Genomic DNA, 17,442 nt, shown 5'->3' on the forward strand with positions numbered 1-17,442 from the left:
GAACATCATAATACAGTAAAGGACAGTGCTATTTCTTGTCGATAGATAAAAATACAACAGCATCATTATTAATCAGACAGTATCAGATCTCTGTCAAGGGAAGCTAACATGCTTCTAAGTAGGATTTGTGTATTAATAAAGCAGTGATTTAAAGAGCTGTTGTTATACGAACATTATTATAAAAGCATGGTAACTAATTTAATACGTTATTTGCTACAGCAGATTGATACACGTATATATACAGAAAGCACACCTACATCTTTGACTTCATAATAAATAAACAATGGGTCCTCAACAGGGGGTCCGTGACCCCTTAAGGGCCTTTAAAATTACTGCAGAGGGACTGCCAAATTATTGTTTGATATATATATTTCTTTGTTTTGTTTGGGAAAAATTAAAATATGTCTGAAAATAAACATTAACATGGGTCAAAAGATAAATTGGCCTATTCCCATTTGATTTACAGTACACAACTGTGATGATGTGCTAACTGTTCCCCTTAAATCCTCCAGCAATCATGTGAGCTAGCTAGCCTACGCTAAATCACTGTGCCTTCCAAAGACATGTTCAACATTAAAACATGATGTATATTATTATTTAATAGCTTAGCATTGTTAGCACCATAAAAGGTATGTTCAGTCACAGCACTTGAGGCCGCCCCACATCTTGTTGTAGGCCCAGGAATATTCAACTTATTCTACACACAACCCTCCTTCTCTTTTTTAGCTTGAGGGTCCTTGGCCTGAAAAACTTTGAAGACCCCTGACATAAACCATTTGAGCACATGCATGATTATGAGATAAAATAAGTCATACAACAAGAATCGCAGGTCCAGCCACAAACAGAAAGAATTAAGATTTGAGACAAAACAGGATGGGTGTGCTGCAGGTTGGGGTCCAGATGGAGACAGAAGAGGCACATAAAAAGGGAGATGTAACTGCAGCGTAATGTGAAAGTGCAAGAGATTAGATTAAACAGAAAGAATGGCCGATAATTACATTAATGTCATTGCTTTTATCTGATTGATATGTTCTTATCAGCTAGTGCTGACCGAGCAGTAGCCTCCGAAGGAAGATTTGAGATGAGAGGGAAACTTGATAGTCATTAACCGGGCTTGTCTGTGTGTGCACTTTCTCTTCTTTCTCCCCCCTTGTCACCTGCTGATTCACTCAGCTCTGGACAAGCTCAGCACCCAGCACCTGTACCACCCGACCCAGGTGGAGATCGTTCAGTCCAATGTGGTGTTCGACATCAGCAGCCTGATGCTGTACGGCACCCAGGCCGTGCCAGTCAGGCTCAAGATCCTCCTCGACCGCCTCTTCTCCGTGCTGAAGCAGGAGGAGGTGCTGCACATCCTGCACGGCCTGGGCTGGACCCTCCGAGACTACGTCAGGGGCTACATACTGCAGGTCAGTGACCAGCGCGCATGCTACAGCTCTGAACAGATGTAAAGCATCATATGGGTTTAGTGTAAATGTCAAGACCAAATATTAGCGCCGCGCACGCTCTGCTTACAAATGCATCCCTGCACGTGCTTTTATATTTCCCTGCAATTTCCAGCGATTCTTGAGAGGGTAATATCCACAGTGGTCACAACCATCACGCTCTCACCATTTCTTCAGCATTGCAGTTATTTTGAGAGGTATTGATCACAAGCACAATAGTGACAATCTAGGCCACTTCAGTCCCATTGCCCATCCATTTTCTTCAGCTTTTCCCTGCTGTTACTTCTACTTCAGACTGCCCCCTTTTCCTGCCCTGTCAACACTATGCCCCTCTGCTGGAAAAAGGAAAGGGATAAAAAAAAAAAAAAAAAGTGGAGAAAAATGTCACGCCAGCAAACTATAAAACCACTGTAGTGCGTTTCCTCTCTCCATCCATTCTTCCCTCCACCGCTCCCTCCCATATAATTGCAGTCAGACACATTTCTCAATCAAAGGTACGGAGGTTTTGGTGTTGAAACCCAAACCAAAGTGTTCCTGAATGAATTAGTTAAGAGCAAGTGAACATGTGTATGTGGTTAGTGTGTGTGTGTGTGTGTGTGTGTGTGTGCTATGTTGTGTGCACATGTGCTTATCTGTATGCGTATTTGGTTTAGTGTTCCAAGAGTGTAAGTGGAACAGCATGGTGAGGAGAGGGTGGTTTGTATGTGGAAACAGCTTCTGTGAGCAAAGCGCTCGCAGACCCATTCCCTTTCTCTTAACACACACACACACGCTCTCACACACACACACACACATACACACACGTAGAAAATAAACAATAACAACCCAACAGTGTTTTGGAACTACAGTAATAAAGGAAAAACTGTGCCGTTTGACATTACAATTTAGAAGTTTTACGAAAGTTAGTGAGTTAAAATATGTTAAAAATATGAATATCTGAAAATGTAGGAAATTAAAGACATATAGTCTCTCCAGTTTTAAATTATATTATAAATTCAGTAATTTAACATAGGTTGCTCTATTCTTACTTTAACATATTTGCTTCATTTTTTCTAACTGAAACTTTTTTATAATCAATAAATCTGTTTTGCGTCTTTTGTTTAACTGACTAATGGTTCAGACTATTAAATAAATAAATAAATAAATTGTAGAAAATGGCCTTTTAAAGTTCTGAGCACCCAAGGCGACATCTTCAAATGTTTTGAGTCCAAAAAATTTCAATTTGAAATAATTAAACACAGATAAGCAACAGATTTGCAGAAGATATTTGGCATTTTTGGCTGATTACACAACTAAAATAATTAATCACCTATCAAAGATGTTGCTTATTAATTACATTTTTTGAACGACTTCATAATAGACAGTTTCAGCTCTAAAAATAGAAAAAAAAAAAAAAATCAATATTTTCCCTGAGAAAGCTAAACGCTCCAAATCTACAGTGTGAGAAAGCCTCGTATTGAGTAACTGTTGGAGCACTGTGGTTCTCATAGTCGTAGTCTCTGTGTTTATATCAGCTGGCTCTAATAGTCAGCTGGTGGGAGCACCGTTGCTCAACTGCTCAGCCTCATGTCACGCTACTGGCTAAATCCTCTAGATCTCCTCAGAAGGGCTTCAAAGGGGCCGCGGCCGGCGAGAAGCAGTCAGTCACTTAAGGACAGTAAGTAGTCATTGTACGGCCCTATTAGCCTGTAAGTAGCTATGAAATTCAATCATCTTCCTTGAGCCTCCGGGCAACGCTTTGTGTCAGGGGTTTGTTCCCCACCACCGCGCCGCACTAAATGAGAGATAAAATGGAGAGAACAGTATTGCAGATGATAGATAATAAGTTGTCTTTTTGATATTGATGTCAGGGGACATCATTTGATGATAAATTACATCACCGTGATCCTTGCAGTCAAACGCTCGCTCGCACTGATTTAGGATTTGAATTAAAGTGTTTAGGGCACCAAAGTGATCATGCTGATTTCTATTTTAATGAGACATGCTATAAATCACTATAATTACCCAGCGAACACATCCCCTTTTTCTAAATTATGTTCTAATGAAGCCTCTCTTCACTTTCGTTTTCTTCCCTATTGTCGTCTGCCTTTTACTTTTTCTCTGCTGCTATGTCACCATGTGTCACAATGAATTTAAAAATGTGTGTTTGATGCATTGTGTTTGCTGGGTGTCAGTGTGTATGGGTGTCAGTGATACGCCAGAGAACTCAGGACACTGAGCTGACAGAGTATACCTGCGGCTCCTCTGATGCCTGACCACCTGAATGTATGCAGAGCAGCAGGAAGGAAAACACACACTTATATTTGACCAATCACATAGAAAGAAAAAAACGGGTTGGCATCATTTTGCCTTCAGACCAACACATTCCCTCTCTATTTGTGACACAGTTTTAAAGGAGGCTAAAAAGCTAGCAGGCTACAGAGCTAGAAACTAGATAAAACGGTCTGAAAATTTCATATAAACATTATAGTGACCAAAATTATCACTGTTATCACTAGTATTAGGGTACCACAAATAGAAACAGCAGCACTATGAACTTTTCAGCAGCATAAACATTAAAAATAATAACACCGTCTTTAATATCTGTCTTTAATATGCTTGCTTGAGTGTCTGTGTCCCTGAACATGAGGAGAAGGGACCAGTAGCACCACTGGGTTTGTCTGCTGCACGCCCACTCTGTAAACAAGGGAGTAGCAAAACAAACCCATGTTGCATGCTACGCCTGCATCTGGGAGACTGTTGCTGACTCTGGTTGATGCTGGACAGTATTTACCAGTGTTTTTTTTAAAGCGCGTTAATCAAAAACAGTTTTAATAATATTTCAAATTTGGAACAGTGATACATACTGACAGGGTTTTTACTGGGGTTTATTGTGAAACTGGTAACTGTTTCATCAGTTTTCATTGGACAAAGTCATGTATTACACCTCTTTTATGACACTTTTCTGTTGTTTGTGTTATAATTGTTTGTGTGTGTTTGTGGCAGCCACTGACCTGCCTCCCAGCTGAGGCAACAATCAGCATACATCTTCTCATTTTCATTTATATTCCTCAAGTATAAATCACACAAACCAACTCTGTCTTTAGTCGTGTTAACTGTGATTTCGGTGCATCTCTCTGTGGATGCCTCTTGCTGTGCTTACTCCACCTGGATAGTGCTGAGCAGGTTAAGATCATCGAGACCCACCTGGTTCGATGAGGACAGTTAGGATATGCTGCTCTTTTTCGGCACACAAAGCAGGCGTGATCTAACACTTTAAACTTTGTTCATCGGTTTTGTCTCATCACCACCCTGCTCATGCTCACGTTGACATTCCCACATTAGCACCAATGTATTCAGGCTAACTATCATTACTGTCACCACTGTAATCCAGTTCAGATTATCCTGCAACTTTTCACATTAAAGTAATGCTACAAATATGTCACCATATAGTTTTAGTTGTAATTTACAGACAGAATTAACTTATGTCAACACCCAGATAAACTTTGCCCTCTTCCGTCCTCTCTGCCATTCCCCTCATAAAAAAAATCAAATACATCGTAGAGGTGTGACTAAATATGCGTACACTGTGCAATTTATCTTTGTAATAGGCTCCTTAAAGTGAAGAAATTAATCGATATTATTAAAAGCGCAATGGCTTATCAAGTGGTTGGAATTTTGATTTGTAAAGGAGGGGAATTATATATGACATCAATAACCATTAAAATGAATGATTGTCTTTCTCTCCCTCTCCCGTTTGATCCTTCTATAAACCTGACCTTCAGTCCACAAACTGCTCTCTTATAGCATTAACACACTTACACGCCAGCGAGTCCACACAGACAGTAGCTACAGTGGGTTATTTCCATATACAAATGCAGGTTTGTGTTTACCCAACCACGCATCTGCACACTAATAATAGAACGAGTCTAGAAGTTCTCAATAAACACATTCCTGCTGCCAGAGGAGAATAACCGCCTGTCGTCACATCTTCAGGAGTTTAAAACTTATTTAATGACCTTTGCAGTGTCCCTTACCACCACAGTAGCTGGCTTGCTTTCTGAGACATGTTACATAAATAGATTATCCTGAAAACTCACACAGCAAACTTTACTTTACTTTACCAAATATATGGTTTTGTTGGTTTGATCAGTTTTGTTAGCAAAGTGGGATCTGCGGCTCATTTTGCTTCAGTCGATCACAGCTCTCCATTACTTGTTCAGTTTAAGCAATTTGTTATACATGTAAAAACTTTTTTATCAATATCTGGTATAATTTTCTGCATACACATACTCTACATTGAAATACACGTATTAATTAAATTACATTAAATAGTAACTGAAAACAAAAAGGAACAGAATTGGCTGACCTCGAAATTAAATCTTTTTAAGTACAAAGTAAAACAGCCTTGCGTTAAGGCTTAATGAATGTGTGTGTATGTGATCATGAGACTGATGTGATGAGCGAGTGTGTGTGTTGGTGAATATGTCTATCTATCTATCTTAAGACAGTTCAGGGGTCCTGCAACTTAAGATAACTTAGATTAAAGACTGTTTAAGCCCTTACACAGCCCTTAAATGCTCATCTGACTGAAATTTAAGACCAATTTTACAATAACAAAAAAAAAAAAAAAAAAAAGTAATTCCTTAGGGTTTGCAACTATTTTGCCCAAATGTTTATTAAATTATAAAACACAACTTTTTGCCTTGTGTTGGAGACAAGGGTAGAACAGAACTAGGAAGTACCTGCTGTTTGTTAGCATGTTCTCCTTTGTGTTTCCCCCTCTGCATGTGGGATTTCACTGCCTTGATTCCCATCAGGCCGAATTTGAAAAACTTTTTGCATAAAGTAGATGGAGCCGCTTATGCATTGCCTTCCTCTGGTTTCAGGTGTGCTGCAAGCCGGCTGCAAAAAATACAATAAAATAAAATAAAAGCACGAGTGTTGATAGCTCCACTATCCTGATCCACATGACATGAATGCAAGAGGCGTTCATTACAAAAAAAAAAAAAAAAAAAGATGTTAGCAATTATTTTAAGATTTTACAATGCAACATCAGAAATAACAATTTTTCAAAGATTAATTTAAGAAATTCTAATACAATTTAAGGTCTTATTTTTGGATTAATAAACTCAACGCCTTTCAAGACTTTTTAAGAATCCGTGCTACAGTTTTAGAAAGGGTTGTGCGAGTCAAAGAGTTCAAAGAAATTTATCAACTTTTCTGAAAACCCGCAAATGGTCAGAACTTAAGATTACCACCTGATAGTGATGACAGAGTAATGTGTGTATCTCTGTGTTTTATTCTCCCCTTTACACTGCTTTATTTCTCTGCTATTTCACCCCTATCCCCCTGACTTCAAGTTCAAGCCGCGGCATTATGTGAACAACATAGACACATTTATTCGTTGCCAGAATTCCTTGCCCTTCACTTTGGCAGGACTTTTACCTTCTCCGCTCCTCAGCCCTTCATCCTTTGCTCCCTCGCTCCCTCCCTCTACTCATCCCTCTCTCCTCTCCCATGGTTGTTTCCAGACAGACCCACAGCCAATGTGCACCAGATGCCCTCCCGCCTCCACCCCATCCCGCAGCCTGTCACTGCTCACTCCTCTGTTCGATACAGACAGATGGAATTGCTATCAGTACTGGCTCCTGTCTCTCTGTCTCAGCCTCTGTCTCCCACACTCCACACTGTCTATTTTGTCTTCCTCTTTCTTATCCCTTACCAAGTGAAAAATAAGTAGAGAGGGAGAGAATGAGTGGAAAGAGAAAGAGAGAAAGAGAGAGAGAGAGAGAGAGACATCGCCTTTGCAGCCAACATATGGACTGAAGCCCAGGGTTTTCCTGAGCGACATTCTCAGTAATGTTCTGTCCTTGTAGAACATTGGGCTGCCTCCACTTTTATGAGATGCGGTTTTCCTGACTCCACACGGCTTCCAGGAGACCCAGATGGAACCGCTAACAACCCCCACCACCGCCACGCAACCACACACACACATACTGTACACACACAAACAGACTTAACCCTAATTGCACACACACTCAGAGGAAGGCTTATTTAAACTATCAGGCACACACACATCAACGAAATCACACTGGTCTAACACAGGCTTTGTTTCAGTGGCAGATGCCCGGGCACACGAGTGTGTTTAAAGTTATTAATGCAGTAAAACGATATCCTTACATTTCTGGTTATGTATCTCCTTGTATGGCAAATATATTGTTTCTCTAATGAGCAGGAACACAGGAGGTAGCTCTGGAGGTCTGCAGGGGGGCTGTGCTCCTATTTAAAAAAACCTTGTGACTGTAATGTTGTACATGTGTACTTACACATGTGGAATATGAGATGTAATTACATGGATTAGGGTGCAACAGCGTTTGTGTAAGACAGGAAACCATTTCGAGTTGCAGGTGGGTCCTGAGGCCTTTGTCAAGGTACCACTCGGCTTCTCTATCGTGGTTAAGAAAGGTATTTATTGAGTTAGAGTCACATTTCAACATTTCTGTCTCTCTCTTTTTTTCTCCCCTCACTGCACTCCCCCTCTCCGTTTTCTGTCTCTCACTCTGTCAACTGTGAAGGGCACCATATCTCTTGATCCTCGCCTGAGAAACTTCCATTTTAGGTAGTCAGGCTCCGTGCAACAACATTTTTTGGACACAATCCCCTTCTCCAATCTCCTCCATACGGCACACTTGTAACCCCTATTTTCCTCCTGTCCTCCTCTCCTCCTCTCCACCCTCCATCACCTCCCAGTGCCTCCCCTTCTCTCAGAACCTGTTTTCTGTTATCACTACTTAATGCCTCACCCTGGGAGATGGACGGGGGAGAGAGCATTCTCCTAAGGTGGAAATTCTTACGTTCATATGGTTATGATTTGGTGGGGAGGTCAGGCTCGATTTTTGCTGGAAGGCTTACGGTTGGCTCTGTGCTGGCCGTGCTGGGCTCCAAGCACTTCAAAGAGGGCCGGTGTACTGAATCAAGGTGATTCTTACCCAACTCCCCCCACCCGCACACACACACACACACATACACACACATACACCCAGACGCGCACACACACACACACACACTTGTCCTGCCTGGTGCTCTTAAGGGTGTCTTCTCCCTTCTTATTCTCGATCGCTCACTTCTAAGTAAGCCAGAGATAAAAGAATGTGATTTCAGATTAGGGGATCAGTCAGAGAGAGGTAGAGGAGCATTATCAGCAAGGCATTTAAACCATTTGATAACATGACCAATTTTATATAAAAAAAACCACAGCATTGTCATCAAGAAATATCAAATCCAGCATGCATCATATCACAACAAACAATCTAAAACAAATCATGTAATGTTTTCAGAAAGCGTTGGCGTCTTCACTGTCACTTTTTCTCACAGCTTGCAAAGCTTACGGCCAGCTCCTTACACAAAGTCCTGCCCAGGCCAAATCCTCAGTCCCTCGCTTTTGAATCCTGAACCCGAGCCTCAAATGAATTCAAGCTGGAGAAGCAAGGTTATGAGCAGGTTACGTTGTATGCAGGAATTTGGGGAATAATTCCCCTTATATTGGATTTGGAAGGAGGTCCGAATTTCACCATAGATTGTACAAGGCCTCACAAGCTGATGCAATTTTAAAATTGAGGGAAAATGTGTGATAAATATTGGTATGAAACCAGTTTGTCTGCTCAGTTTTATATACTTATAACACCTTTGCACATGCTAAGGAGTGGAGGTTGAAAAGAAAATTACTCCCAAAGAAGAGCAAATGAAATCCTTTTTTTCAGGGGTCATCTTTTTGTTCCTGTGAATCCCCATGTGTTGAACTGTATTTTGAGGGGCATTGCGTTTAATAAGCAGAAGTGCATTTGTTTTTCTGTGTTATCTGGTTTCTTTGGTTACAAAAAGGCCTGAGGTGAAGTTTGGGTCCTTTTTATCTTTAAAAGGTGTTTAGGTAATACCAGGACTACAGGGACAAGACAGAGGTGTGTGCTGTAACTGCTAGTGCATGATCAAATCCTTGTGTGTGTGTGTGTCATGCCTTCACACAGTTTAATCATACTGTCCTTTGTCTTCTTTATATTTAATGTCCTGTCCATGTGTGGTCATTTTCAGCCTCTTACCACTCAGCTTCCACTGTCATCTCTTAGTCACTTCTGTCTTCAGCAGAGAATTAAAAGATGTTTTCTCAGTGTGTGTACTCTGGTCTTGGCTGTTATGAACTATGGTACAGTGCTGTGGTTTGCTATTTCCCTTTACTTAGCTGTTTCAAAGTGACATCATTGCTACAGCTGCATTAAACACTGTTGTTCTCTTCTTAAATCAAACACTTTCTGTGGTTCAACTCTTTACCGTCTGCCTCATAAATGTAAAAAAAAAAAAAAAAAGCATAATTTGGCTTTTTACTAACTGCACACACACGCACACATAGTTAGTGTACAGTGGAAGACTGTAGTATTATCTTTCCCTGCTAGCATTAACACTGCAGTCTTTTATTAAGGGAGCTGTTTGCTGATTAAAACCATAATTTTCAAACTCGAATATTATTACATGCAGAGCAGGCCTGCAGCAGCAGTTCATACACTACAGTCTAGGATCATGGATGCTGCATCACCGAACATGATAAAGAGCCAATACACACGTCAATTTCTTCTCGAGAGATACTTAAGTAATTACACCACATTTTGAAATCCCTTTAATGCATCCATTACATGCTTGGTGGCCACATGTATATTTCAAAAATGTTATTTAAACTTAGGATGGGTGACCCCATATCTGGTCAAATTAGAAGGTCAAATAAAGATCATGAATATTCCATGCCGAAACATATGGGAGTGAGAGTGTGTGTGTGTAGGGGGTGCGCTAATAAAATCTGATTGGGGAGTTAACATGCTGTGCAGGGCAAACATGGGAAGTGAAAATGATATGTTTAACATACATGGTCAGGTCTAGGGGCTCCCGTGGGATCCCAGTAGGGGTTTGATCAAACTAGACTCTGCTAGGCTACACACACACACATATACACACACACAGACAGAGTATATGAGCGCCACCTTCTTACCCATTTCCCTCTCAAATCCCCATGATAAGGCTGACTTCAAAGCCTCGTAGCCAATCCTACAGCTTTATCCGAGATGCTGGTTTGATTCACCGGTTGCATCTCTTCCCATGACCCCCACCACACCCCAACGCACACTATTCACTTTCAATCTATATCCGAGAAAAGCAGCTATCTCTGTCCACCTCTTGGCGAAGAGAAGGGGCCACCAGTGCTTTTCTTCTCCCCTCTTAAGTTCCACTGGCATGTCATAATTAGAATAAAAAGGAATATTCTGCCTGTATTAATGGGGTGCTCTCTTTCTCCTCATCCCCTCTGAACACCCTGTTCCTCCCTCCTCCTCGCCTGCTCCATGTGATATGCACTACACTGATCAGTGTAATGGGATCTCTGGTTCTCTCACTGCACATTTGCCTTTCTCTTTTTACCCAGTGTCCATGCCCCTGGGAGAATTCCCTCAACAGGTCCTCACTGAGGCCCGGTGCAGCTGAAGCTCCCCATGGGAGACTCTCATAGTCAGCCACGTACCCTAATTGAAACTGGAAATGTGCCAGCCTGCTTATCAGGAATTTTTATTTACCTCTGCCAGGCTCTGCCCTCTTTACTTTTCAAAGAGGGCCATGTTATAATTACCTCCTCAAACAGAATCCCTCTCTTTCTATCGGCATCCCTCGCTCCATATATCCTTTTTCATAAGTTATAATATCCTGTCTCGCCTGCGCTGGAAGGCGGAAATGGCTTCTGAATTCTGAAGTGGCTTTTCAGGGGGCTACGGGGGTTTGTTGCTGCAGAGGGAAATTGAATTTTACTTCAAGGTCAGCGACACTAATGATAGTGTGGGAAGGTGTTGATCTCGTGCAGCACCGGTTTGTCTAGCAGAACTCCACCGTATCGATCTGCACAAGAGATCCTGGTCCTGCATTGATTGTCGCACGGCATTGTTTGGGAGTGTGGTGGAAATCACTTGTGTAGTATAAGTGGTGATTTGGGACTGTAGTCATTCTCAGGGGTCCCTGCTTAGATAGAAAAATAAATAAGTGTTTCAAACAGAAAAGAGAATCTCAAAAATCTGGTGCAAATAATGAATAATGCCAGTAGATACATAGCAGATATGTCCTGAGCTGCTCACCCACACTATGACTGATCCTTAATATAGCAGCTGAAAGTATATGTACACTCTAAATACCACTTGAGATGCCAAAATTGTGCACAACACTCACACATGCTGTACTTTCTAAGGCTCAAAAATATATCCACCCATGCACACACGCACACACAGAGAGAGTGCAAATTTTAACCAATCACTTTCATGATTCACTGCTGCTTGTGTGCAAGATGGTTAGTTATGGGTAGGTGCCCTGCGGTTTGAGTGAATGTGTGTCACTTCCCCCACAAATGGAAACATTTAGACACTGAAGTGTGTCCTGAGGTGAGAGCTGTAGAAGCTCTCACTCATAAAGTAGCGGGGAGGCAGCCTGTGGAGGAAATGAGCAAGGCAGACTGGTGGAGGGAGAAGAGTGTGACACACACTGAAGGACCTCACACACACACACACACACACACACACACACACTTACAGTATACAGACACACACATGCTGGTGAACCACACACCGATGACTGCTGTGGTTGTGCTTTGCGCCATGTCTGTCACCGTCTCGTCTTTCACCGATGGCTCCAGCTGTGTTTGACTTCCTGTGTTTTCTACGTGATACTGTGGTGTCACTGGCAAAAAGGACACAGCCAGTACTGTACCTCCATGTTGTTTGGTGGTGGTTAAAAGGTTGACTGACCTCACCGTGAACCGACACCAGTGCTGAGACACCTGTGGAAGTTCACCGCAGAATACAAAATAATGTGGGATAGGTGCTGAAACATAATGGAGCATCTCATTTTTAGACTTAAGTGGCCCCTTATTTTAAATTCCACCTCACATAGTCTCTTACTCTATATATTTTTATTTTCACTCGCTTGTTGTAAAGCCTCATCTCTTTTTTCTCTTGCTCTCTCTCCCGCTCGCCGACGTGTTGTGCATGAGCGCCTTTATTAAGCAGGATGACCTGTCATGCAGGTGTGAGGGGAAGGTGATGACTGCCCTCGCCCTCCACACATCCTCATTCTTTCTCTCCCCCTCTGTCTCTGCTCTAAAGAAAGACACTGCCTCTCCTCTACCAATTGGTCTGGCTTCACTTCACCTCAGACAGGAGAGGAGAGGTGGACAGAGGGGTTGAGGAGAGGAGGAGGAGGATGCGAGTAGGGAGGGGGGAAGCCTCGGTGTGAAGGAGAAGGACCCAAGAAACTTCAAAGTCAGTTGAATTCCCTCGTAGGTCAGCCTGTTTTTAATGGTGATTAGTATTAGCATGCGTTGCGAGCTTAAAGACATTTTTTGTTTGTTTGTTTGTTTTTATCCCCAGCCATGCCAATAAACAATCAGTGCATTAAGTGGCGAGCAAATGGAATCAATTCATCCAGTTTTGCGCAGATGAGTGCAGAAAACGAGGCGTGAAGCAGCCGCTCTCTGTGTTTGGAGAGGCTAATTAGGAGCCCATTATAGGGCATCTCAGCATGGTGCTACCCTGATTGTTTATTAGAATTTCACTAAGGTGAAGGAGAGTGAGAGAGAGAGCAAGAAAAGGGGACTAATAGTAGTAATAAATGGATAATAAATGGATACCTAACTAAGACACACACACACACACACACACGCACAGAGCCTCTGTGAATGCCAGCCCCTGGGCCTCCTACAAAAAGGGCTCTTGTAAAAGTGGGGGGAAAAAAGAAAAATCTCTACCAGCACCATGCATATGCTTGGCTCCGTCCTCTTAAAGACTGTCTTATTAAATGGGTAAGTGGCTGAGTGCTGGGACCACCAAGTGAGCCGTGCTGTCACTGGCACACTGCTCTCTGTGGGCTGAGTGCCGCAGGCGTAGACAGGATATGATATAGGGTCACCAGAAATGATGGTTTAACACTCAATGATACATCAGTTCCCAGCACTTGCCGCTTAGCCTGCCAGTTGCGTTTCTGAGACTTTTCTAGTCCTGTTTTTTTTTTTTTGTAGAAGACGCAGAGTTAAGTCATAGCCTCCCACAACTCTACCTTTAAAGTGTGTGTGTGTGTGTGTGTGTGTGTGTGTGTATCTGTGTGTGTTGGAAGGCAAAGGCAGTAATCAACAAAGACAACAGGGCCTTCTGAAGAAGGAAGATCAATAGCCTGCTACAGGTGACTGACCCCAATGTGTGCAGACACATGCATGCAGGCTAAGCACACACAAACACACACATTCAGGCGTAGGCACATGCTCCAGTAAGTACTTGTGGCATGTTCTCCTCTGTGTTGTCTCCACCTAACCTCTGGTTTACACTGTATGTGTGTGTGTGTATGTGTACACTAACACAAGTCTTGCGCTCTCATCTTCAGGATCTAAGGCTCATTGCCAACTGGTGCTTTGGTGCCAGGCACTGCCTTATCACCTCCCCGGCACGCACACGCATACACACACATACACATACTTGCATTCTTACTCACATGTGCACTTTAAACAACCTTACTGCAAGGGGTTTGTGCACAGGCACTCACACACAGTCGTACATGATGATCTACCCTCCACATAAACAAAGATAAGAGCAGGAACGGTCAGCGCAAGGCCCCAAGAGGTACAAAGCTATTACTGGGAGACCACAGTCGCGTGGCTCTCTGTGTGGTTGTGTGTGTGCTGTCATGTTTGTGTTTATGTAGTGCCAGTTGCAGAGCAGAGCAGCTCAGAGTTCTGTGCGTCACTGCCATTTGCCATTCTTGCAGCACTAACCACTGCTAACTGCCTAACGGGGAGACTGCCACCGGTAGCATGAGGTGTTAAACTCCTCCCTGGCTTTCTGTCAAAGTCTTTGCCACCACCCGTCACAGCTCAAAAGTGATCTGACAATATAATCACAGCAAGTCACTGAACAATGTGCCAAAGGGCCCTGACAATTCGACAATGACTTTGCCAGCTGCGGTGTCTCACACAGAGCCCTGATTCACACCTTCGTCAAGCAGTGCGGGGCTACTTAGGGATGGGGTGTGCTGTCTCCATCTTGATCCCCGACAAAAATCCAAGCCCATTGAGGTGACACAGTACAAAGCGTTTTCCCACTTTGCCAAGCTGACAAACCTAATTATCGTGCTAACATTCCTGGGATCAGTCCTAGATCAAGTCTCCTTAGTACTGTGAGCTGCACACCCAGTGTCCCTCAGGAAAGGAATTTCTCCGGATTCCACTGATTTCCCAGATTCCCAGGTCTGAGCGCAGAACATGTCTCAAAGCTTTGTAATTACTCACCGATATTCCCATAGTGTTACCTTTACAGCTATAGCAATTATAGGCTCGAAAATACATGTTTGCCTTGCTTGTTGAGTGAGGTGAAATCTCATTACTTATTTATTAGCTTTAAAAACCTTGAGGCAGAAGTACAAAAGTTTGCCAGTAGCGACATCCATAACTCAAGTTGCCATTTATTAATGTTTCAAGAGGTTTTTTACAGGTTCATATTCCACACAAAAAATCAATCTCTTTTCAACACAGTATGATTTGAAAGCTAAAAATAGACCGTTTCAGGCACTTTGCTCTGGCTGAGTGACAGAAGTTCGCCTTTGTGTAGCAGCGGAATGAATTCCACAGCATTATGACCGCATCAGTTCCTTCAGCTTTTTGAAAGAAATGCAGCACAGAGTCTGTTGTTATCAGAGCGTAGGCCCAGCCACCTTCTCCCTTTATGGGCATGTTTCGCTAATCTTGCTACTGGCCTCTACTTTTTAAGTCGAAACAGGTGTTGCACTTATAACGCAATCTTATATTAGTGCAAGCACCTCGGCTCATACTCCTCCATGGCTGTGTTTTCTTTGCAGATTCCTTTCTTGGCTAGGAGGCCTACACCTTGTTTCATATGAGTTAGAGACTCGAGGACGAGAGTCATTAAAGCTGTTTTGATACGGGTGTAATTTTAAGATGGACTTGCTAGGGGTCAGATGTACTTGTTACAAGTCGATGCTTCAAAAAGCAATGAAGGATTCATGTGCTGGCACCAAACCAGTTAAGACAAAAGTCATGTCCGCTGTGAGTCACAACTCATCATTTCTGTTTTTGCCATGTGCTGTGTGCGTGTTAGCAGGTAGGTGAGTTTTATTGTCTCCCTTAAAATAAAGGCGATTTTTAAAAGTAAAAATCAATCTGGCACAAGACCCAGCAAAGGTTTCTGCTTTGGTCCACTCAGCCACCCTCCTCTCTGCCTTTTCTTCCATTTTCATGTCTAAGGATAGAGAGATTAAAGGGAGGCCATGTCTCAACCCTGAAGAACTGCCATCACTCAGAGATGAGCAGTGCCAAGCTCCTCTCTCTCTCCCGCTCTGTTTCTCCGTCTCTCTATCCGCTGGATACGCAACATCCCCTGGTGCTCTTTGGCCCTTCTCTCCATCCTAAACCCACTCACACACACATCACTTCCATGATTTACTGTCATATACTCCTGCGTGCGTGTGTGTCAGTGTGTGTTCACATATGTGTTCTGTGTGCATGGCAGCGGCCACATCAAATACACTAAAGCAGCGCTCCTCTGAGACATTACCCCATCCATTCTCATCCCCCCATAGTGATTCCAATACAGAAAAAAGTCAACATTTCAAAACCTGAAAAAATTAATAAATAAAAGTAAAGGCAGACTACATCTGGCACAATGTCTGTACTTAAGGTTTCCAAGTATGTGTCTGGGGAGGAGATCTGGTGGGACGGAGCCTCTGTCGGCTTGGAAGCAGTAGAAACGGATGTCACACTGGAAATTTATACGGTGCGGTTCAGGGAGCAGCGGCTGTAAATTGACAAGTGATGCTTGTGAGCAGCGTTACCCGTCTGTTTCCCTTTCTCTCATCTTCTATCTTTTTCCGCTCATCTTTTCTTCTCTTAGCATAGCTGTTACTTCATACATCTGTGCTCGCCCCGAGCATTATTGTTAACGGGTGAGAGATACAAAAACAAGCCAGAAGACTAAAACGGGAAGAGGTAGCTGTGCGCAGAGACTTGGGAGAAAACTCGTGTTCACTTTGTAACATGAAATAGTGACAGACAAAAAATATGAAGCACATCTGAAGCCAATATCTTTAATCTTTAAGCAGTGTTTTGCTTGGATGAATGTGACCGTTAAGTCCTGTTTTGGCAGCGAGTATGAAATGAAGGGGAACTGTAATACAAGTCTGAAAATATAAATACAGTTTGACCAGTAAAACCTGAAAATGTCTGAAAACAGTGTTTTTCTTTTAATTGCATGCCCTCTTAGCAACATTAACTATAATCCCTGTCATTTCTTCCTGGAAAAATGTTTAATATGGCCAAGGCTATTAGGCCACAGTGTTGAAGTGCTGTGTGTGTGTGTGTGTGTGTGTGTGTGTGTGTGTGTGTGTGCAGCTCTGTGCACGCTGGCATGTGTGTGTATCTGTGCTATAGTTTGATCGGGTCATTCTACTGTATAAATGTCGCTAATGGCAGCACTCTTTTTAATAATGCAGGAACCTCTTTTCTGCGTCCCTCCTCCCCATCACATCATGTTTGGAGTGACAGCCACATGAGCCACCACTCCACTCAGTCCACTCAGTCTACAGTAGGTCACTTAGACACAGAGAGAGGCGCTCAAACCAAGACCATGAGTCTGGAATATAATGTTGAAATATGCACAAAAGAGGAAAACAATTAGTTACTTGCAGTTATTTAGCAATTAGAAACAGTTTTACAGTGCAGGGAGAGGCTGACGACAAAGATAAAATGTGGTGTTCACAAAATCTGGGATTTAATTTGCAATTTTAAGATTAAAATCTACCTTACTCTTCTTTTTTAAGTTTAATTTTTGTTACCTTTATGATAGAGTGGCTAGAGAGTGGCAGGAAAGGGGGTAGAGGGTATGACATGCAGCAAAGGGCCAAGGGTCAAGTTAGTACACACAGCATAATGTCTCCAGTT

The 17,442-nt window shown here is 42.6% G+C and overlaps 1 protein-coding gene across 4 annotated transcripts in view; it reads left to right on the plus strand.

The window, feature by feature from the left end:
* Positions 1–17,442, plus strand: part of bnc2 (basonuclin zinc finger protein 2) — a 184,898-nt gene that overhangs the window by 140,869 nt on the left and 26,587 nt on the right. For all 4 annotated transcript variants that reach the window (XM_033623203.2, XM_078166226.1, XM_033623204.2 and 1 more), the window contains one exon: positions 1,174–1,409. In XM_033623203.2, coding sequence (XP_033479094.1) covers positions 1,174–1,409 — 236 coding nt within the window. The remainder of the gene's footprint in view (positions 1–1,173; positions 1,410–17,442) is intronic.

The sequence above is a fragment of the Epinephelus lanceolatus genome, chromosome 3 (genome assembly GCF_041903045.1).
Source record: "Epinephelus lanceolatus isolate andai-2023 chromosome 3, ASM4190304v1, whole genome shotgun sequence".
NCBI lineage: Eukaryota > Metazoa > Chordata > Actinopteri > Perciformes > Serranidae > Epinephelus > Epinephelus lanceolatus.